General features: G+C 39.0%; 2 protein-coding genes across 10 annotated transcripts; both read left to right on the plus strand.

Annotated features, from left to right (window-relative positions):
- The first annotated feature begins 386 nt into the window (after window positions 1-386).
- LOC112192839 (cell division protein FtsZ homolog 2-1, chloroplastic) lies at window positions 387-20014 on the plus strand. 3 transcript variants are annotated; one of them, XM_040516044.1, is made up of 8 exons: window positions 387-599; window positions 858-1623; window positions 1724-2023; window positions 2385-2475; window positions 3362-3486; window positions 3648-3740; window positions 19492-19557; window positions 19633-20014. In XM_040516044.1, the coding sequence occupies exons 2-8, from the start codon at window positions 970-972 to the stop codon at window positions 19750-19752; spliced, it is 1449 nt and encodes a 482-aa protein (XP_040371978.1). In that variant the 5' UTR covers window positions 387-599; window positions 858-969; the 3' UTR covers window positions 19753-20014. The 3 variants fall into 3 exon arrangements, with proteins under 3 accessions (XP_040371978.1, XP_024188506.1, XP_024188505.1); XM_024332738.2 differs by lacking the exons at window positions 19492-19557; window positions 19633-20014 and adding exons at window positions 4246-4311; window positions 4389-4792 and having other exon boundaries at window positions 391-667; XM_024332737.2 differs by lacking the exons at window positions 19492-19557; window positions 19633-20014 and adding exons at window positions 4246-4311; window positions 4389-4792 and having other exon boundaries at window positions 391-599.
- On the plus strand, window positions 10262-18446 carry LOC112192837 (probable disease resistance protein At4g27220). 7 transcript variants are annotated; one of them, XM_024332729.2, is made up of 12 exons: window positions 10262-10352; window positions 10539-11227; window positions 11355-12076; window positions 12177-15035; window positions 16195-16328; window positions 16446-16608; window positions 16677-16761; window positions 16865-16934; window positions 17036-17127; window positions 17194-17241; window positions 17342-17396; window positions 18400-18446. In XM_024332729.2, the coding sequence occupies exons 2-5, from the start codon at window positions 11201-11203 to the stop codon at window positions 16283-16285; spliced, it is 3699 nt and encodes a 1232-aa protein (XP_024188497.1). In that variant the 5' UTR covers window positions 10262-10352; window positions 10539-11200; the 3' UTR covers window positions 16286-16328; window positions 16446-16608; window positions 16677-16761; window positions 16865-16934; window positions 17036-17127; window positions 17194-17241; window positions 17342-17396; window positions 18400-18446. The 7 variants fall into 7 exon arrangements, with proteins under 7 accessions (XP_024188497.1, XP_040371966.1, XP_040371965.1 ...); XM_040516032.1 differs by having other exon boundaries at window positions 16680-16761; XM_040516031.1 differs by having other exon boundaries at window positions 16529-16608.
- Window positions 20015-23754: the final 3740 nt, after the last annotated feature.

The raw sequence follows: 23754 nt of genomic DNA on the forward strand, positions 1-23754 counted from the left end.
ATGAAGATGTTCTAAGCTTTCGAGCTTCATATTTCAGCCGTTGTTTTAGAGGTAAATGTGAAAAATTCATATTTCAGCTCTCTGTCATTTTATCGAAAATTTTCCTACTCCCTATAGAAAAACAAACCAATCAATGATGCTCCCCTGCAAAATTCACAAATGTTGTATTAAAGTTATTGGGAGGTCTTTGGAGATGTGTCTTTCCTATTGTCTTATTTGGAAGCTACTCTAGTAATATGGGCTCAATCATTTGGGCCCAAATAGTTCACACATTTTGAAGCATTTGAAAATTGGCCACTAGCTATCTAAACCCTTCACCCGAGCGATAAGGGGGGTTTATGACTTGGTTCACACTAGAGCATGTTGTTTTCAAGAGAGCCCACATTTTGCTCCCCCTTTCAACAGATCTTTGTTACTTTCCCCATTTCATTATCATCAAAGACCTCGACAGTCCAAACCTGAGTGAGACTTGAAGCTTTGCTAGAACCCCAATTTTTCACACCCCTTTGGGCTCTACGCCCAAATGCTTCAACCCAACTTTGTTGTCTCTCTTTGCTAGGTCTCTCTCTCTCATTTCTCACCTTCACTCTAAACCCCAGGTACCATTTTCTGCTTCTTGCTTGTTTTTTCGGAATTGGGTAGGCAATTTGTTCAGCATTTCTGCTTGGTGGGTCTGATTTGTTCTTAGCTGTTTTAGCTTCATAGTTGCATTGAATTTTGTATAATTGTTGCTTGTCTTTGTGTTTTGGGTTGTAATTATTATCTGGGTGTTTTAATGCCTGCTATGTAGTTTAGTGGGTTTCTCTTTGATTAGGCTTTAGTCCACTATTCTCATTTTATCTGGGTTTCTGTAACAGGAGTTGGAAGAGAGGATTTGTGGTGGAAATTGAAATTTTAAGGCACTTGGGTCTCTGAATTTATTGACATTCATCAGCTTACTGGTCTGAATTTGAGTTTCGCCACTATAGGATGGCGACATATGCATCCACGCATTTTACTTTTTCTGATACTCGAAACCCAGTTGGGGTTCTAACGAGACTGGGAGGGAGAGTATTAGTGGAGAATCACTTGGAAAGAGTTAGAAGTGTGAAAATGCTGCCCGAGAGCAAGTTTGGATTTTTGGGTGCGATCCATAAGTCGACTTTGCCTCAATTTAAGTGCTCAGCCAGCTCTCACAGTGTGGGTTCGTATCCGAATAAAGACCCTTTTCTGAATCTACACCCTGAGGTTTCTATGCTTAGAGGTGAGGGCAATAATACGTCGAGCAATCTGAGGAAAGATACTCCAGGTGGGAATGTGACTGAGAGCTTGAGTGAGAAATCTCTTCCGAATAATTACAACGAAGCAAAGATTAAGGTTATTGGTGTTGGTGGTGGAGGGTCAAATGCAGTCAATCGCATGATTGAGAGTGCAATGAAGGGTGTGGAGTTCTGGATTGTTAACACTGATGTTCAAGCCATGAGAATGTCACCTGTCTTTCCTGAGAACCGTTTACAAATCGGTCAAGAGCTTACCAGGGGGCTTGGTGCTGGTGGAAACCCGGATGTTGGTATGAATGCTGCCAAAGAAAGCAGAGAATCGATAGAAGAAGCACTATATGGATCAGACATGGTTTTCGTTACGGTAAGCTCAAATTCTGTTTCCCTGTTTTCCAACCTTAGCCACTTTGTGTTGTTATCAAATTTATTAAGCCATTCTACATTTGACGTTGAGTTACATGCAGGCTGGAATGGGTGGAGGAACTGGCACTGGCGGAGCTCCTGTAGTTGCAGGTGTTGCAAAATCAATGGGTATATTGACGGTTGGCGTTGTGACAACTCCTTTCTCTTTTGAGGGACGAAAAAGGGCAGTTCAAGCCCAGGAAGGGATTGCAGCTTTGAGAGAGAATGTTGACACACTGATAGTCATTCCAAATGACAAGTTATTGACTGCAGTTTCCCAGTCTACCCCAGTAACAGAGGCGTTTAATCTAGCTGATGATATTCTACGACAAGGTGTTCGTGGTATCTCTGATATAATCACGGTATGTGATTTTTAAAGATGTTGTAATTGTTAACTCTATCTTGATGTAAGTAGAGTATAATTAGACAAAAAAGGGAAAGCAAAGAAAATATTCAAAAGCAAATTGAGAATGAATTCCAAAGTCTGAAGTGTCCTATCAGGAAAGAATTTTTTACTTGTTTGTTCATAAGAGTGATTATATATTTCAAAATTCTTAAATTTATAAGTTGAATTTATGAGCATTGCGTTGGTATATGCTTGGAACGTCACCTTTAGATCAATGGCGTTCTATAAGTGCTTCATTAATCATTTGTAGTTTCCTGTCCTATTTCCTTAGGTTCATATTTTGTTACACTAGTTGATAATCATCACCTTAATTGCAGATTCCTGGGCTGGTAAATGTCGACTTTGCTGATGTAAGGGCTATAATGGCGAATGCAGGTTCTTCATTGATGGGGATAGGAACTGCAACTGGTAATTTTTGATCTACTAACTAGAATGTTTACAGTGCTAATATGATGTCAGAGTCAGAGGCTTCACTTATGATTTTGGACATGATTGTGCTGGAGCCTAATTACCATAATGCTTTCCATGATGGCATCATTGTGGCCAATCTTGTGAAAATTAGTGTTATGAATGACACCAAGAACTTCTCAGTTTATTGGGTTAGGTGTGAGGAGGAAGATGATCTAATCCCAAGTTTGGTAGAATATATAATAAGCCTAGAGAAATGTTCATTTGATTGGATACTCACAAAAGAGGGAAAGTGCCCTTTGCTGAAAATTTATTTTACTGAAAATGATATGTTAGTGTTGCACATGGTCTAAAATACATAGTTTTAGTTGCAGTCTCCATGTCCTGTGATTTGGACTGTGCAATGGCGATAAGTCTGATATTATAATGATTTGGTTATCAATATAGAGAAATCAAAGTCCTTACCTACACATGTGTAACCTTTTTGGTGGTAACCAATCCCATCTTCTAGATGAATGTTCCTCTGATGCTTGTTAGTTGTGACTCCTGTTCAATGCAAAACTTTACATCTTTTCTGTTTTGAAAAAATGCAGAAAAAATAAAATGACTGAGCTCTGTGTGTGACTTAGCTATCAGCTGTGGGATCTGCACAAAATATTTACTTGAGGGTTATACGGATGATGTGAAATTGCTTTCGTTTTTTTTTTTTTTTTTTCCAAAATATAACAGAGTTCTGCATTTCTGCCTTTAACATTTCCATCTGATGTGGTTGACTTGTTTGTTTTCATCTGTGCCTATTTCCTTGTGCGAGTCATTTTATTTTATTTTTCAGATGTAAGGAGATAACTGTCTTCGTGTTTTTTTTCCCCTTTGTTTTTGGGAATAGGGAAGACAAGGGCAAGAGATGCTGCGTTAAATGCCATTCAATCACCTCTATTAGATATCGGTATAGAGAGGGCTACTGGAATTGTCTGGAACATAACTGGTGGAACTGATTTGACACTCTATGAGGTACCACTTCTTCAGTTTGGCATAAAACTTCCTACCAAAACTGCCCTGAATTCCAATATAATTATTCCCCATATACTGAATTCTCCAAATGGTGGTTTTCACCCACAATCGATATGAGACATTTCTCTTCTGCTACACTCTAATTCTGGGTGTTCTCATAGGTAAATGCTGCAGCAGAGGTTATATATGACCTTGTTGATCCAACAGCAAATTTAATATTTGGAGCAGTGACAGATCCATCACTCAGTGGTCAAGTAAGTTTTGTTGCTTTCTCTAAAGTCTGTAATCCTACCCTTGCACATTATGACCTGATCACACCTGCATTAGTTCACTCCATAATATCTTAATGTGCCAGTAACTTAACAAATATGAAAAAGAATAATCAATTGATGGGAGAGTTCTTGTGAGGATTTTCAAATCAACGGTTGGATGAGTGTTTTGAAATTTAATTGAAATATTATTTTTTCAACAGACAAGTTATCCAACCGTTTTTAAAGTCCTACTGGCAAATGCTTTTACTTGGTACCTTCTTTCTGAAATTCTGCTGGCCAGCAAAAGTGGTACCAAGTAAAGAGCCTAAAGGCAATGAAGGTTTTGCATTTGTGCATCTAAAGGCATATTTTATACCTTTAATTTTCTTGTTACTAGGTATAACTATAAGCAAATAGAAGATATGTAGTCCTGATTATCCTAGTATCTGGTGGTATTTCAGTTTGAAAACCTATTAAATGTCATGTTGCTTGTCTTGGTTTCATTCAGGTCAGCATCACTCTAATTGCTACTGGATTCAAACGCCAAGAAGAAAGTGATGGGAGGCCACTCCAGGTATTCCTCATAGCTCACTCTATCTCGGTTTCTCCATACTTGTCTCTCGACAATTTTATTAAAATACCAAATTGCAGGCACAAGGAGACATTACCCTTGGAATCAATCGAAGACCTTCCTCCTTCTCAGAAGGTAGTTCAGTTGAGATTCCGGATTTCTTGAAGAAGAAAGGACGCTCACGTTATCCAAGAGTTTGAAATGCTTCCTTTTTATTCCAATGAGTGCCTTGTCTGAGGCCTCCCAGCCTCTTCATTACCACATCAGCATCAATCTGAGGGATTTAAGTATGCCTCTGTAGATACTAGATGATAGATCCTCGATATGTCATTTGTTAGTACTTGGTAGTGGTTTCTAGCCTTCATATATTAGTGCACACTCGTTTGAGTATCGTGTCTATGTTCCCTTTTGTTCCAAGAATATTTGAATAAAAGCCATTGGCGTGTATAGAGTTTTCCATCTATGAAGTGAGATAGAACTTATGGAGAAGCATGAATTGCTTTGCTTCAGAGAAAATTCTTCTTTGTTATTACTTGATATCTGATTTTAATTTAAGCTGTATTTTGTTGTCTTCAGAACTAGAAGCCATTTAAATATCTGAAAAGCAAAATTAATTGATGGGTGACATTCAGCAATTTTCTTGGTCCATAATTCTTGTGTCTTCCACGAGAGAAGGAAAAAAAAATGCAACTGGTTCCTGTTTCTACATGCCTGGAGATATGAATCTGGAATCCTTGATGAAGAATCTCATCACATCACCTGACAATAGCTACCAAACAATCACTTTTTTACGCACCATAAGCTAATTGAGCTAATAATCCAATGGATAGAGAAATGCAATCGCCTCTTCCAAGTTCAAGACAAAGGCTCTCAGGTTATTCGTCTTCTTACATGCTTTGAATCAAAGCCTATGAGTCCCTTATGCATTCTTAGTGACCCAGGTGGCTGAAAAAAAAATTGTCAGAAAAGTTATATGGCACGTAGGCTAGCTCTTAGTAACCAGGCAAATAACTTTTTTGTATGAGTTCCTTCATGAAACTTTAGCCTTCAAAATTTTTACCAGTAATCTCCACATGAACACAACCCATCTGCGAAATGGTGAAACCGAGTATTATCCCTAACAATAATCTTTCTTCCAACAACCAAGGAGATGTACTTGATTGCAGAATGGCAATCCAAGCACACCCTTATATTTTTCTTCACAATGATTGGCTTCCCAGCAGGCATACTTATCATTGCAAATGCAATCGCTATCCTCTCACTATGATGGTGAAGAAGCTCTACCTTTGAATTGTCGTCCATATCACGAAGAACAAGATCTGTATTTGGAACATATCCAGCTTTCTTTATCTGATCAAGAAGACTATCAAGCTTCTCATATATTTCTTTCTTCTGAGGATGAGACCAATCTTCGGCTCCAAATGTGTGTGTTTTGTTTCCAATGTCAATCCAACTATAACCGGGCAATTTCTTCATGCTGCTGTCCCTCATTATCCTCCTCACACCCCTGAAATCTTCCCATTTCTGCTCCTTTGCATATATAGTTGAAAGCAACACATGTGCTCCACTATTCTCAGGTTCAAGCTGTATCAATTTCTCCGCTGCCAGTTTGCCCCTCTCTTTATCACCATGAATTGTGCAAGCACCAAGAAAAGAGCACCATCCAAAAGCATTTGGCTGCATTGGCATGCTGTTAATGAATTCTTCGGCCTCTTCAAGCCTTCCAGCCCTGCCAAGTAAATCAATAACGCAAGAGTAATGTCCAGCTCTAGGTACTATGCCATATGTTTTCTCCAGAGAGTAAAAGTACTTTAAACCTTCCTCTACCAATCCAGAATGGCTACAGCCTGTTAAAAGACTGATAAATGTTATTGCATTTGGTTTCACTCCTGCCTGGACCATTCTACTAAAAGTTTTCAAGGCGTCATTTCCTAAGCCGTGAACTGCAAATACACTTAGCAATGAATTCCACGCAACTTCAGTTGGGGTGGGTACCTCGTCAAAAACTTGTATTGAATGATCAAGTAACCCACATCTCCCATACATATCAACAAGAACAGAAGACACAAAATCATCTCTGTCAAAATTAAACTTGACCACCTGAGCATGAAGTTGGATCCCTTGTTCAAGTGCAGCTTGGTTGGCACAAGCCTTGATCAAGCTAGAGAAAGTGAACTGATTAGGCTCAGCTCCCCTTCTCTGTAAGTCAACAAACACACTAAAAGCCTTCTCGATTTTATCCATCACAACATAACCATTGATCAGAGAGGAATACGACACAATATTTCTGCACTCAGGGTCAACCCGAAACACATTTAAAGCACTCTCCATATCACCTGATTTCGAGTACACATCAACCAGAGCATTTCCCACAGCAACCTCTACTTCCAATCCCAACTTCACACCTGTCGAATGGACACACTTTCCAAACTGACAAGCCTCCAGTGCAGAACAAGCACTCAATGCACTAGAAACAACATGTTTATCTATACCAATCCCATCACTAACCATCCTCTTATAAGTCAGTAAAGCTGCCTCAAAATCCCCACTCTTTGCATACCCATCAATCATCGAAGTCCACGATACAGCATCCTTACTCGGCATTTCCTCGAAAACCTTACAAGCCTCAACCATGAACCCACATTTCGAATACATATCCGCCAAGTTACTACCCACAAACAGCTCACAAGCCAAGCCCAATTTCAAAGCAAGAGAATGCAGCTGCCTCCCAATCTCAACCGACCCAAGAACCACACAAGCGCTGATGACACTTGCAAATGCAAACTGGGTCGGGCTCTCCCCAGCAATTCTCATCTGGGAAAAGGCCTTGAAACTCTCGGAGAACCTCAAGTTCTGAGAAAACCCAGTGACCATTGCAGTCCAGGAAACCAAGTTTCGGTGAGGCATTTGGTCGAAAACCTTGAGGGCATAATCGACGTGCCCGCATTTGGAGTACATGTTGAGGAGGTGGTTGGTGAGGAAAATGCATAGTGGGTAATGAGTGCGTAGGAGGTGAGCGTGGAGCTCTTTGCCTTTGTTTAGCTGCTTGGTTTTTGCGTAGCTTTGGATGACTTGGGCCAAGGTGGTCGACTCCTCTTTCAGAATTTGGCCGCCAAAAAGGCGCAAGGGTTGAAAATTCATAAAGAAAGGGGTGCAAATGAAATTTTCTGGGAAAAGCTTTACATTTCTACATGAAAATGGAATCATCAATTGTTCCCCATAGCCAAATAAAATGTTTCTATTGTATGATATTCTTCTATATTGCTCTTTAAATATATGTTTGGAGCTAATTTTATTTTACATCCCTAACCTTTACACGTTAAATCAGTTATGGTCTTGCACTTTTAATTTCATCACATGTACCTATGTGCTCTCCAATTTGATCAATCAAGTCCAATCATTATTTTTTTTGTCAATTATTTTTAAATTGAAAATGTGGGTCTAATAGGCTCCCATATATGATGATGATTCATTAATATGACATACAAAGTTATATTGTATGTATTTACAATTTTAGAATACATCACACAATAGTTGGCAAGAAAGCCAAGTGTTAGATAAGATTGATTGAAATTAGTTAGTATAGGGGCACCCGTGATGAAATTAAAAGTGCATGGTAGTAAAGTAAAATTTGCCCTTATGTTTGTGTATAGGGGGTCGATTTTTTGGAATGGAAAAATAACAAATTGCATGGAGCTATAAAAATTAATTGAGATCAAATTGAATTGATGCTAGCTATGTAATTTTAGTTAGTACTTAAGAAGAAGCGAGAAAAACCGAATCGAATAGCAAGAATATAACTAAAAATAGCTATATTATTATTAGGTGTGATTAGTTTTTATTAGTTTTAATTCTATTATAGGCTTTCAAACTAATTTATCATCCCTTTCGTTGGCAACGGTGGTCGTCTGCTGTGGTTTTCGAAGTCTAGGCGATGGAGGTGTGGTGGATTGTCGGCGCAGGTGGTTACTCGCATAGATCCAGTGAAGGAGGATGTTGTGGGAGGCGCGTGGGAGATTGGTGGTATTTTGTCTGTTTGAGTCGGCGGTTGGATCTCTTTTCCGGTCGTTCAACATTGTTGGTTGACAAATATAAAGGTGGCAGGCTGTGACAGTGGTAGTGACAGGGTTACAAGCCAGCGTTGAAATTGGCAGTGGTAGCCAGAAGCGCCAAATCCGTTACCAACTGTGCAGAAGGATTCGGATCTGGGACCCAAGTGAGGTTTGGGCTTGGACTATGGCCCACAATCTTTGTTGGGCTCTTTGTCATATGCTTTTTGGCTTGAGGCCCCTCTGTGTTGCTGATATTGGATTCAAGACCCAATTTTATGGTATCTGTTTGTGAAAGATCGTCTGCCAATGTGGCCATGTTTTGACAACCTTGGTCAACTTCGATCTTTAAGTGGGAGAGTACCCTCATTTCGTCGCTGAATTGATTTTTGTCAGTTTGGGCGTTGGATTTGCATGGGTAGTCAAACTATCGACTACTCAATTCACTATACTGTTGTAATTTGTAGTGTAAAATCAGCTATGAGCAACATTGCTGCTTTTGCTTTATTAATTACTTGTATTTCAGAGCAATTTTTGCATCTTTTCGTTTCGTACTTTCTATTTTCTTTATTGATGTATTTTTGCATCATATAAGTGGTAATCTTTCAATTTCAATGAAAAGCTAACCTCATTTACTCAAGGAAAAAAAAACTAAGTTATCGTCCCTAATTCTTTAAGTAGAAATTTTCTATTGTGAATGTGTTTTACTCTATTTTTTTTTTTTCAAGATATGTTAATTAAAATTATAGTTGAAGATGAGAATATTTTTGTTGAAAAACCATGAACTCAAAGTCTAGCACCTGTTAATGGAGCATCCGGTGGACAGATTCATCATTTTAATTGGTTAGCCCAAAACAAATGTTTGGCATTCACAGATTTCAGGACTCGTGTTACTCAGTTAGAAAATTTCGTCGTCCGCATTCCAGGCTAGGCCCAAACTACCATATGGTCTGGTTAATCTGAGGACCCAACCCACCCCAATTTAACAGCCTCGGTGATCAATCTCACAGCGAAGACAGAAAAGACTGGCCGCTCGCTTAACTCACGCTGATTCCGCGCGTGGAGGTCACTGGAAAACCAGTACTTGCTTGCAAATTAAGGTACTACTGCTAGTGTTTTTGATGAGCAGCCCTACAATTCTCTTTATTTACTCTGTTTCTGTGTTTATTGCTGTTTACAGGTTTAAACTTTGTATCTATCAAGTTGTAAACTTTGGCTGGGTAGATTATGCTTGTTGGGTTTTGCGGGAAAGTTTAAATTTTGACTTCATTGGAGCTTCTCTATTTGATTGATGGCCGGTCTTTTGTGTTCGTTGGATTGTATTGGCATTGTTGCCTGATTCTTCAACGTGGGCCTTGCATTACGAATCCAAGGTTGTATCTTTGAGTTTTACTATTAGATTCTAAACATACATTAGAGGTGAATCCTTGAACGACTAGTAATAATTCACGGCTTGGTGGATTAAAGGCCAGTACGTCACAGATTGGCAAGAGAAGCGAACAAGACGTTTTGATGAGTGTTTCTCTCTTGCAGGATGATGAACTTATGTAGGGTGCATACTAGAAGAGTCAGTTGATTGCGACTTAAATCCGATGACTGCAAAGACTACTTGTAGTAATTCAGGAAACTCATTCGAGTTTCAGTTGACATGCTTAGGATAATGTGTGAACATATTTTGGCTGGTGAAGTTGCTAAAACAAAAAATCTCATTTCAGCACATACTTTACTCACAATGGTTATTCACCTCCATGATTGTTCTTTAATCAATTTATTTGGATTACATAGTTTTTGGCACATATTTTCAATGATGTGTCAATATATATATCCAAGGTTGATAATCTTGCTGAAGCTGCAAAGTTGTTTGATCTAGCTGATGTGCCAATGTATCATCACATTAAAAAACAACTTCCAAAGGGATCATGCTTTATAAACTTCGTGAGAGTGAAGAGATCAGTTGACATGATCAGGATTATGTTTGAGAAAATTCTTGCCACGGTATGTATATACTTAATTCTCTAGAATTCTTTCTATTCACCTCATTGCTGGTCTTTTGTTTATTTCTAGAGTCTGTATCTGCTAGATTATCTTTGTTGCGTGTTTATGTGGATGCTAGCTTTCACTTTGATTTGGGGTATTTGGTTTTCCAAATGTGATTATAACCATCCTCGTGCTCATTGGCAGGGAATTCCTTGTAGTTCCGCTTCTACTACTGTTTGGATCGTAACGCCACCAAATGCAAAAAGAAGCAAACAAAATGCTAAGGATAGTGCAAATCTTTGAGAGAGTGTACTTGTTCTGGATCCAAGTATTTCTTGTTTGTACATCATCACTGTATTGAAACACATATACATAATTTACTCAACAAGGATTCAAATGTGAAACTTTTAGTGTGCATCAACTGCTGCGGTGGGGCCATAAACACCAGTAATTGCCTCAAGCTTTACCTTTTGATGGGGGCCAGCAAGTGGACGATCGAATTATAGGTTGGTCGGTTCAGTGATCAATAATCTCATCGGTCAAATTCGTAGGGATATGCATGAATGCATCTGTGGGAAATTCCAGGAAATGAAAGCGAAAAAGCAATTCACTCTCTTTCCTGTCCTGGGAATAGCAAACAAACCCAGTATGGTAGGAGAAAATTTCACCTCTTTCACATGTGAAAAAGCAAACCCACCCAGCATGTGAAAAAGCAATCCACTCTCTTTCACACTCTCTCTGTTCAACTTTTTTGTTTTTCACATTATCGAGCTTAGCTAGCTCTTAAGGCCAAGGGAGATTCATCTATCCAAAAGTCTCCTCGATCTCCAAGGCACAATACTCTGGGTCTGTAATAGCTGAAGCTAATGGAGTTCTATCACTATGTCTTTGAGGTTAGAAACATATTCTACTCACTATTTCATATATAAGTTGTATCCTCCAATATTTGTTTTCGTTGGTTTTGATTCATTTTTGTTTTCCTCCTCTATGTTTGCATATTGAAACAATAATAATTGAAAGACGATGAGGATGATTATTGTGATTAGTGCGGTAATGGTGCAATGGTTCGGTGTCATAGCCTGTCTTAAGTGGATATGGAAGAATTGGTTCATTATTGTGGTGATTGTGACATGGAACGTAATAGCCAGTCTTGGGTGGATATGGAAGAGTAGGTTCAGTTACATGGTTGAAACCCCACAGTCAATATCAGAGGATAATCAAGAACCGGTTGACGTGGATGCCTTTGCATCTCTTCCTCCATCATCAGCTGAATCATCAGCTCCTAGGTGGAAGCATGATGTATTTTTGAGTTTCCGGGGTGTAGACACTCGCGGAGGTATTACGTTCGAAATATACGATCGACTGCAAAACAGGAGAGGAATCAAAACATTCATGGATGACCAAGACCTTCAAGTAGGGGATGTTATTTCTCCCACTCTCCTAATGGCAATTAAAGAATCAAGGTTTGCAATTATTGCTCTCTCTCCAAACTATGCCTCTTCCACTTGGTGTTTGGAGGAACTTAGAAACATTTGTGAATGCATGAAAGAAGACAACAATAGAATTCTGCCACTTTTTTATAATGTGGATCCTAGTGATGTACGAAATCAGAAGAGGAGCTTTGGAGATGCTTTCACTAAGCATGAAAAATCTGGGAAACACAAATCAGAAAAGGTGCAGCAGTGGAGAGATGCTTTAACAAAAGTGGCAAATTTCTCTGGATGGCATACACTGAATTATAAGTAAGCATGATGAGACCTTTTTTTAATTATTAATACTTGTGCTTTTGGATTTATCATTAATTTTTCCAATGATTTTCTGATCCATAATGCTTTCTGGCAGAACTGATAGAGAGCTTGTGGATGCCATTGAGGAATCTGTGTGCAATAAATTACGATTGACTGAACCTGAGCTTAAAATGTGCATCGGAGGTTTTAATGAATTTGCAGCAACAAAACAAGCCATTGATAAGGTCATGAACGCGCTAAAAGATGATGAGGCCACTACCATTGGAGTCTACGGAATGGGGGGCGTTGGAAAGACGACAATGGTGAAATATGTTGGAGCACAAGCCCAAAAAAGTAGGCTTTTTAATCAAGTGATTATGGCTGTCGTATCCCAAAACCCCGACTTGATACAAATTCAAGAGACATTTGCAGAAATGCTGGACTTTAAATTGGAGGAGAAGACAGAAATTGGAAGAGCCATTAAATTGAAGGAGAAGATAATGAGAGGAACCGGGATCCTCATAATCTTGGATGACATTTGGAAGAGAATAGAGTTTTCAAGAATTGGAATTCCAAACCACAACGAACTTCTAAGATGCAATTCCAAAGTCCTACTGACCACCAGAAGATCAAGTGTTTGTCAGATCATGGAGAGCCATGCAAAAATTCGTCTCAATATCTTATCAAAAGAAGATTCTTGGAGCTTATTTGTGAAGGAAGCAAGGAAGTCTTTTGACAAATCTTCCAATTTCTATGATGTAGCGAGAGAGGTGGTTAGAGAATGCGCTGGTCTACCAATTGCTTTGATAGCAGTTGCGAGGGCCCTTCGAGATGAAGCTTTGGACGGATGGAAAGAAGCTGCTCGACGGCTACAAGTGTCTCAACCTCCCAACCCTGAAGATGAGGGAGATGTGTTCAAATGCATAAAGTTAAGCTATGATTACTTGAAATATGATGATTCCAAATCATGCTTCTTGCTTTGCTGCCTGTTCCCAGAAGATTATGATATCCCAATTGAATACTTACTTATGTATGGAATTGGGAAAGGAATGTTTCAAGATTCCAACATGCTAGAAGCCCGCGCCACAACATATTTAGTGGTGAAGGCCCTTAAAGATTCTAGCTTGCTTTTGGACGCTAGAGCTGAAGGATGTGTAAGGATGCATGATGTCATTCGGGATATGGCAATATTAATGACGTCATTATCTGAAGACGGCCAGCGGTTCTTGGTGAAAGTTGGCTTTGAATTGAAGAATTGGCCAAAGATTGATGCACGTAAAGGCTACTCTGCAATCTCACTAATGCATAACAACATTTGCAAGCTACCCGAAGAGTTGGTATGTCCAAATCTACAGATTTTATTACTACAGTACAGTTTGTCTCTGCATGAGATCCCAAAATCTTTTTTCCGAAGTCAAAATGAATTAAGAGTCTTGGATCTTAGCTACACTTGTATTTCATTACTACCCCAATCAATTAGTTTCCTAACCAACCTTCAAGCTTTGTATTTAGATTATTGTTTGAACATAATTGACATTTCTGTAATCGGAAAACTTCACAAGCTTGAGATTCTTAGTATGAGAGGAAATTCTCTGAGAGAATTGCCAAGAGAAATAGGGCAGTTGACCAAGCTAGGGATGCTGGATGTCAGTGCTGAACGTATCCATCTATTTGCAGTGTCTAAAAGTGCAAGTGGAACCTCGAGTAGACGTCTTGGCACAATTCCATCTAAAGTGATATCAAAGTTGGATAAATTAGAAGAACTATACATGCAATGTGGATTTTGGGACTGGGGGAGTAAAATTGATGGAAAAGGAGAAGAAACTAATATTAGCTTTGATGAATTAGCTGGTTTATCATATTTAAGCATTTTGAAAGTTTGCATATCAGATGCAAATTGCATCCCTAAAAGTGTTAAGACCGTACCGAATTGGGTTTACTTTGATATTAGTATTTGCAGCGACAGTGAAAGACAGAGAGACAATCATTGGTTCATAGAAACCTTTCCTGGGAGCCTACAATCTGGTCATAATTGTAGATCCTTGAGTTTTGATAGTACTGACACAACCATAGGAACCTTTCCGGACTGGTTTGTCAACGTTGTGGTAAAGAATACTGAGAGGCTAAGTTATAGAGAGTGCAGAGGGTTGATTAACATTCTTGTGGAGTTTGACCGTGGGAGGTTACATGGACTGAAAGTTCTCTCTGTACAAGATCGCTGTGAGAACTTGAAAGAATTGATGAATGCAATAACATGTGTTCCAGATATGCCTGTGTTTAAGAACTTGGAAAAGTTGTATCTGGAGAACTTGGATGACCTGAAGCAGTTATGTGTTGGTGAGTTACCATTTGGATCTCTCTGCAGTCTGAAATTACTGAGGGTATTTGACTGTCGTAACTTGGGGAATGTACTGTTGCCATCAAAATTGTTGCAGAAACTACCAAATCTGGAAAAACTACTCTGTAAGAGAAGTGGAATAGAATCTGTGTTTGGATGTGAAGGATTTGAGCCAGAAAAAACAAATCTGAGAGAGATGGAGTTGCAAGATCTATATGAAGTAAGACGCATATGTAACGGTCCTGCTCCACGCGGAATGTTCCAGACTCTAAAGAAATTGGACATTGACTGTGGCAAGTTCCAGGGAAGCCTCTTCACATTTGATGTAGCTCAGTGTCTTTTTCAATTGGAAGACCTTCATGTATCCTTCTGCCCTCACTTGGAAAGAGTAATTGAAGCAAGGAGGGAAACTGTGAATAGCAAGAAGACCGTTCTTCCAAAATTGAAGAACTTATGTTTGCAGTCTCTTCCAATGTTGTACGAGGGAAGTGCTACTATTGATTTTGAGTGTCCTTCATTGGAAAACTTGGTAGTGTTTTGCTGCCCCCACTTGTCATTTCCATCCTCTGCTTCTGACTACTTCCACAGCAGGAACCAAGTCATTTTCAGTGAACGTCCCAAATCTAGAGCTCCAGAGTATGTCGGCATGTCGCTGGGCCAAAAACTTTATTCAATTTTCTTTTCTCTTAAAGTCTGCTTATATAATTGGTAGGCTAGTTTGAATTCCTGCTAGTAAACAAATACAAATTAAAAGCTATTTTGGTGAGTGATCTACGGACGTCCGTAACTTTTCTTAGGTACGGATTTTCAGTTTTTTCCCACTTTCCGATCACACATTCACATCTTAACCATTCAGTTTTGAGATTCTAATGTATAGATCATCTGTACAAAATTTCAGCCAAATTGATGATCGTTAAGGCATTCAAAACTACAATTTATAATAATGTGCACGAACGGTTCCGGTTCGACAGATTCGGTTCGTTTGTGTAAATTGCAGTTTTAGGTACCTTAATAATCATCAATTTGGCTGAAAATTTGCAGAATTGATCTATACATTAGGACCTAAAAACTGAACGGTTAAGATGTGAATGTGTGATCAAAGAGTGGGTAAAAACTGGAAACCCGTTCCTATATATATATATATATATAGTTTTTCCATAATTAACATTATTTATTTTCTTTCTCAAATATCTTAGAGATTATTCTTAATCTTTTATTGCAAACGAGTTCCGCTTTCAAAAATTTAATTGTTAGTTGGTTTCTTCAGCTTTCAAATAATGATGGAAGTTTTTTGATTCGTTGATTCTAGGTTTCCTAATTGCACCACAATTGCGTGCTAGGGTAACTGGCTAGGACATAGGTATTTAGATTTTGCATCATGTTTGAAGGCTTGCTTTTGAATAAGTGAGCTCTCATTGTTTTAGTGAATGATATTCGTTAGGTTTGGTTGTTGTTTGATCCTCGTATATATGGATTGAACCTTGGAAAGCTGACGTATGTGTTGTTTTGGTCTTATTAATATTTCTGATTTTAAAAAAAAAATTGAAAACGAGTTCCACATTTTAGTAGACCAAACTAATTTTGAGTACCAGCTTATTTTTATTTTTTATTTTCATTCTATCTAGATATTAATTTACTCTGATAGTGATCCTGCATTTTAGACTATCTTTTTATTTTATTTGTAGTTCATTTTTTTGTCCATTTAGATCGTGGAGTGCAATGTAAACAATACGGAGACATTTATTAAATTGTTGACTTATTCACTTCTCTGTTTTTTTTTTTGTCATTTGACAAGATTGTCATGGGTGTGTCGAGATTTACATACACTCAAAAAATGGAAGAAACGTTCGGAAGAAGCAAACACCGCTAAATACGCCGCTAAATGAGAAAAGAAGCAAACGGAATGCTGAGGATAATGCAAATTTTTGAGTAAGTCTACTTGTTCTGGATCCAAGTATAGTCTACTTGTTCTGGATCCAAATTTTTGTATTCATTAGGCTTGTACCAATGGGACAGAAAGATCAGTATTTAATTGGTTCTGCACAGATTCCCAAGCTAATTGAGTGTATGGAGATTCCTACTCCGACTGCCTCAACTAACCGGAACTCTTTGCTTTCGTGTACGGCTAGGGATTTCCTCGTTCTCGAACTTCCGGCGAAGCCCCCGCACCACAGAAGCCGAAGAAAGAACCTACCGATGATGAAAAGAGGTAGGTAGCTTCAATTTTAGCAATTTTGAAATGCTACTCAATTTTCCTTGATTTTTGTTTGGTAATAGAAGGATGAAAATAGTGGCCGGAAGCTTGATGAAAGCAGTGATCAGACCTGGTGGAGGTGATTCAACACCTGAAGATGGTGATCAGGTTGGGTTTACATTACGCTTTCTGAAGCCAGTATCGCAATTGAACTGTGTATAAAAGCAAATGGTGGAAGCTAGATTACTTTTTTTTTTCTTTCTATTTGCAGGTCATATATCATTGCATTGTTAGAACATTGGATGGAGTTATTGTTGAATCTTCAAGATCAGAATTTAGTGGTGAGTTGAATTGTTTGTCATGAAGCACATTTTCACAATTCTCTATAGAGATTAATAGAGGAAAACTTTATATTTTGCCTCACAATTATATTTCTCTGTAGCCTTCTATTACGGCGAGAGTGCTGTTCGTTTAGTAATGGGGAAGCTGGTTTGGTTGAGTTGGGGAATTGGAGCTATAAAGCAACAGAATGAGGTACCTTGATATTTTTTACCTTGCCTTATTGTATTATAAACTCTTACCGAATAAATGAAAATGCAGTCAGCTTGGGATGAACTCAAGCATACTAGGCAAGCCATTGGATCCCTGGTATCTTTTAAATCTTATGTCATACCATCTCTTTCTACTTCCAGTAACAATGGTGAAAGCAATAAATGGTACAGTTGTCCTGAAATTTTACATTTTTCAGGTAACATCAGAAACCCAAAAACACAGTTGACGAAATGAGCCACGACCTGTGCCCAGTAAGTAATGTGTGAGCAAGGAATAAGTTAATACATTCAAATCCATTAACCTCCTCTTCAATCATACTCATGTGTACTTGATTTTACGTTTTTGTAACGTGGAAGATATTCTGAATTTTAGGTGCTATCATTTTCCGACCATGCTTTAGTCTTTGGATTTGTTGTTTTGAATTGGTTTTGTTGTTTTCATTCTCTTTGTTATGCAGCTGAGAACTTGATTTCATATCTTTTAGTTGTTTAGGGACTGCAGAACCAAAAAAAACCAATATACTGAAGTTTAATTGGTTTGGTCTTTTGGATTCTATCTGTACTCATTGTCAGTTCGTTTTAGTTGAATTGGTTTAGTTGTTAAGGGACTGCAGATTAAAAAAAAAAAAAAAACACAACTTAGAAATATACACATGATTCCTGTTGATTTTCATATATGTGTCTTATTTGAAGCATGTACGTATATAATTGCTGTTGAAGTTCATATGTTGTTGTTCAATTACGACATATATTACATGAATCATGGACTATCATACCATGCTCCTTTATACATTTTATTATATACCTTGATGCTGGCTTCAGAAGTAGCTTACTTAGCATTGTATCCTTCTCCTGCTTGCTCAGTCTTTGAGCCTAGGAACAAGGTAATTTAGTAGGTTTAAATTATCAGGAGTTTGTGATTGTGTATCTCTGTGTGTGTGTGAGGTAATTGGATTTCTCATAGTTTTCACTATCCATCACCATTGGTATTATTCCATTCTTGCTTCTTCAAAATCCTGAAATTCCCATCTGATTGAATATATATCCAGTGTCTGTAACTATCCCTTCTTTAAATCTATGATAATGCACTTTTGCCTGTAGATAATGAACTACAGACACAAAAACTTTTGGCTCAGTTTAGGAGAACAGAACTTTGAGGTTACCTTAGATGTATTCTAAGCCCATCATATCCAAATGTTTACAGTTGATTTTCTGATCACATGTTAACTTATCTTTCTGTTTAAATTTCATATAGGGTAAGATCTACGTGATTGCTGCTAAGAAGTCTTCAGGGAAGGTGGTGACTACGAAAAGAACAAAATTCAGCGGCTTCAACACATTCTCGAACAGGTTTGATCCTTCCATTGGATACTATGCATTTGTTATGACTTATGATCAAAGTCATGATTGTTACCACATCTTCAATGGAATAACTGTTTTTTTTCCCCTTCCTCTTTGGGAATAGGGAAGACAAGGGAAAGAGATGCTGCGTTAAATGCCATTCAATCACCTTTATTTGATATTGGTATAGAGAGGGCTACTGGAATGGTCTGGAACATAACTGGTGGAACTGATTTGACACTATATGAGGTATCACTTCTTCTGATTGGCATAAAATCTTCTTACCAGAACTTCCTGAAATTGGATTTATTCCCCATCTACTGAATTCTCCAAGTTGTGGTTTTCACTTACAGTCGATGTGAGACGTCTCTCTTCTGCTACACTCTAATTTTGGGTTTTCTTATAGGTAAATGCAGCAGCTGAGGTTATTTATGATCTTATTGACCCAACAGCAAATTTAATATTTGGAGCAGTGACAGATCCATCACTCAGTGTTCAAGTAAGTTTTGTTGCTTTCTCTAACGTCTGCAATCCTACCCTTGGCACATTATGACCTGATCACCTCTGCATTAGTTCACCCCCATAATATCTTACTGTACCAGTGATTTAACAAATAAGAAGGCGGATAATCCAATTGATGGGAGAGTTCTTGTGAGGACTCAATGAGGACTTTCAAATCAACGGTTGGATGAGTGTTTTAAAATTTAATTAAAAATATTTTTTTTTTCAACAAGCAAGTCATCCAACTGTTTTTGAAGTCCTCATTAAGAGAGAACCCATCAATAGATATATGTTTTTACTTGGTCCCTTTTCTTGAAAATCTACTTGCTAGAAAGGAATTGCATTCGTGCATCTAAAGGCATATTTTATACCTTTAATTTTCATATTACTAGGTACAACTATATAAGCAAATAGATGATATATAGTCCTGGTTATCCTAGTATGTGGTGGTATTTTAGTGTGAAAACCTATTAAATGTCATGTTGCTTGTCTTGGTTTCATTCAGGTTAGCATCACTCTAATTACTTCTGGATTCAAACACCAAGAAGAAAGTGATGGGAGGCCAATCCAGGTATTCCTCATAGCTCACTCTATCTCACTTTCTCCATAAGTCTCTCCACAATTTTATTAAAATACCAAATTGCAGGCACAAGGATACATTACCCTTGGAATCAATCGAAGACGTTCCTCCTTCTCAGAAGGCAGTTCAGTTGAGATTCCTGATTTCTTGAAGAAGAAAGGACACTCACGTTATCCAAGGGTTTGAAATGATTCCTTTTTATTCCAACGAGTGCCTTGGCTGAGGCCTTCCAGCCTCTTCATTACCACATCAGCATCAATCTGAGGGATTTCAGTATGCCTCGTTAGATACAAGATGATAGATCCTCGATATGTCATTTGTTATAGTGGTTTCTAGCCTTCATATATTAGTGCACACTCATTTGAGTATTATGTCTGTTCCCTTTTGTTCCCAGAATATTTCAATAAAAGCCATTGGCGTGTATAGAGTTTTCCATCTAGGATGTGATATAGAACTTATGGAGAAGCGTGAATTGCTTTGCTTCAGAGAAAATTCTTCTTTGTTACTGAATATCTGATTTTAATTTAAGCTTTACTTTCTGGAAAGCAAAATAAATTGATGGGTAACATTCAGCTATTTTCTTGGTCCATGATTCTTGTGTCTTTCACGAGAGAGTGTTATGAGTCACGGGCAAATCCATCCTATTGAAGCTGGGGATCAAGGAAACTCACCGTTTTGATTAGTTACTTAAATGGGGGAGCAGCTACTTTTGGTCGTCAGCATGGCTTGCACGTGGGCAAGGTTAATTAGCTAGTAATTAATAAATGTTCATGTACGAATTTCCTGTTAGGGTTTCTGTTCAGTTTTGACTTGGATGATCGACACATGTCAATCATCCGGATATCTACTGGTTGTATAAATAGTCTCTATTAAGTTTTGAGCCGTAATGAATGAATAGCCATTTTCTTTGCTTTCTGTTTTAATTTCCTTTTCTCTCTTCAGTATCCATTTGAGTTGGGGTAAGACCCTATCAAGTGGTATCAGAGCGCTCGTTCTTGGGAGCCATGGTGAAACAAAAAGGCATCGGGGTTGGTGGGCAGGCCCAAAGCTCGGGGGAGCTCTCTCATGTTGAATTTGAGCTGCAGTTACACAAAGATCACACAATAACTAAGTTTGATGAGTTGCAAACTACAATTAATGTGTACCAAGAGGCCCTCAATTCATTTCGCACTGAAATGCTTGAGGAACTTAGCTCCTTGAAGGGCGCCTCTGCAGCTGCTGAAGATAGATTAGATGCTTCCCTCTTAAAGTTTGGATCTTGACCTCCGTCACCGGTTTTAGCCGCTCAACTGGACTCTGCATCCTCCACTCGTGCTATGACTTCGTCGGGAGCTACATCTGGGGGTAAGGGTTCACAACCATCTACTTTTCTATTAGACATGCCTGAAAATGCACATAATGCGGCACCAGCTGCCGGTAATGATGTGGTTTCTTCGGGGATCAGTCTTGCTCCTTCTTGTGCTCTAATTACTAATGCCTCTGGTGCTATTGTGTCTACTGTCCAAACTACTGAAATGGGGGAGAAAAGAAACACTAGCTCTAGTCACATACCTGTGAGTGAAAGCCAACCCTCTACTCATTATTTTCAACACACTATTTTGGGAACTCAGCCAATCCATAATGGTGGCTCGTACTTGGCCGCCTCAAGCAGCTCACAACATGGCCAGTCCCAATTACATAACCATAGTGACCCTTTCATCATGAGTTACTCTGGCCCTTACTCCCATACTGTACTATCTGGGGCACACGCGTTCCCTCAGACTTCACACTCTTATCATGGTCACAATTGGATCTCAACTCCAATGATCTCCCAGATTAGCCCATACACATTACACCCCCAATATACTACACATCCACTTTATTCCACCACCATAACCCCTACTCCTATGTTTACTCAACAACCTGGACCACAATACACCCGCACCATGCATCCTATTCATCCCACCGGGAGCTTTGACCCCAATCTCCCTACCATGAAACAGATGAAATTGGAATTCAGCGTCTTTAATGGAGGCGACCCTGTGGAATGGTTAAATAAGGCCGAACAATATTTCGAGTTTTACCAAATACCAGAAGAGAGAAAGTTGGCTATTGCCACCATGCACCTAACTGAAAAAGCATCAGAGAGGTGGTTCATGTTCAAGCATGAGTTTCCCCAGACTTGGCTTGGTCTTGCAGATCTCTTGATGAGAGAGTTTAGTGGCCAGAATGTTGTGGACTATCAAGCCTCACTAGCCAGGATGTCTCAGAGTGGTACAGTTGAGCAATACATGGATCAGTTTACTAAATTGTCCAGGAGGGCTCCAGGTTTTTCTCCACAGGTACTTCTATCTTGTTTCATTGGTGGCTTGAAAGATAGCATTAAGGCAGATGTCAAGGCTCAAAAGCCCAGGACACTCTATGAAGCCTGTGAGCTGGCTAAGATATATGAACAAAGAGAGCTTAGTTTGAGACAACAGGCAAGAGTGACTTATCCCAACAGATTGGTCCAGAATAGATTACATAACGTCTCTGCCAGAGCACCTACACAACCTCAACCACCTCAAATTAGGCCTCCTGTTGCTCAGCTTCCTGTTGGGGGTGCAAACGTGGGAGGAAATAGACGACTCACTCAAGCAGAGTATCAAGAAAGGAGAGCTCGAAACCAATGCTTCTTTTGTGACGAAATTTTCAGGCCGGGGCATAATTGTAGAAGAGGACAGCTCATGGTGATCGAGATAGTTCAGGAAGAAATTAATGTGGCTGCTGCTGAACCTCTATTTCCTGAGGAAGTGGAAGATAGAGATAGAGTCCAACTTCAGATAGAAGAATTGGACAATCATGATATTGAGTTACAAGCTATGGGAGATGGTTCAAAGACTTCCACTATGCAGCTCAAAGGCATTGTCAACCAAAAAATGGTTCACGTACTCATTGACTCGGGTTGTGAGTTGGTATTAGGTGCAGTTTGGTTACGGACCTTGGGCGATATTCTATGGAATTTTGACACCATGATTATGAAATTTCATTTTGCGGGACATGATTATACCTTACAAGGAGAAACTGAACTCAGGTCTGCTATGGTAAGTTCCAAGGTGATGACCAAACTCTTAAAAAAAGAGAAGGAGGCTGTTTTGGTTCAACTAAGTGCAATGATGCCTTCCCATTCAGAGTCCAACACCCATCCTAAAATACAAAAGCTTATCCAGAAGTATGCAGCAGTTTTTGAACAGCCACGAACCTTACCTCCTGTTCGACCCCAAGATCACCACATTGAGCTCCTCCCAAACTCACCCCCCATTAGTGTGCGACCATACATGTATCCACACTATCAGAAAACTGAGATAGAAAAGATAGTTCAGGAGTTGCTTGAGAGTGGAATTATCAGGCCGAGTGTAAGCCCTTTTTCTTCGCCAGTCATTCTAGTTAAGAAGAAAGATGGTACATGGCGATTATGTGTGGATTACAGGTCCTTGAATGCAGTAACCGTGAAGGATAAGTACCCTATTCCAGTGGTGGATGAGTTATTAGATGAGGTGCATGGAACTACAATATTCACTAAGTTGGATTTAAGATCAGGATACCATCAAATTAGGATGGCGGCTGAAGACGTTAACAAGACTGCTTTTAGAACTCACTCAGGGCATTATGAATTTTTGGTCATGCCCTTCGGGTTGACTAATGCCCCATCTACATTTCAAGCGGTGATGAATGAGGTCCTTCGAGACTACCTCAGAAAATTTGTTCTAGTCTTCTTTGATGACATTTTGATCTACAGTGACACCTTGGAATCCCATTTGCATCATTTGGAGTTGGTATTCAAGAGGCTGCAACAACACTCCTTAAATGTGAAGGAAAGCAAGTGTACTTTTGGCGCACCACAAGTTGAATATCTCGGACATGTTATAAGTGCTTTAGGTGTGGCGGTGGATCCGAACAAGATAGAATGCATTAAGCAATGGCCGCAACCGAAAACATTGAAGCAATTGAGAGGTTTTCTCGGTCTGGCAGGGTACTACAGAAAGTATGTTAAGGGTTTTGGCATAATTGCAAAACCACTCACTAACATGCTCAAGAAAGATAGCTTTCAATGGAGTCCAGAAGCGGTCACAGCATTTGAGAGTTTAAAACAAGCTCTAACTTCCACACCCGTGCTAGCTATACCTGATTTTTCAAAGGAGTTCGTGATTGAGTGTGATGCATCGGATT

This window comes from Rosa chinensis, chromosome 3 (assembly GCF_002994745.2).
Source record: "Rosa chinensis cultivar Old Blush chromosome 3, RchiOBHm-V2, whole genome shotgun sequence".
NCBI lineage: Eukaryota > Viridiplantae > Streptophyta > Magnoliopsida > Rosales > Rosaceae > Rosa > Rosa chinensis.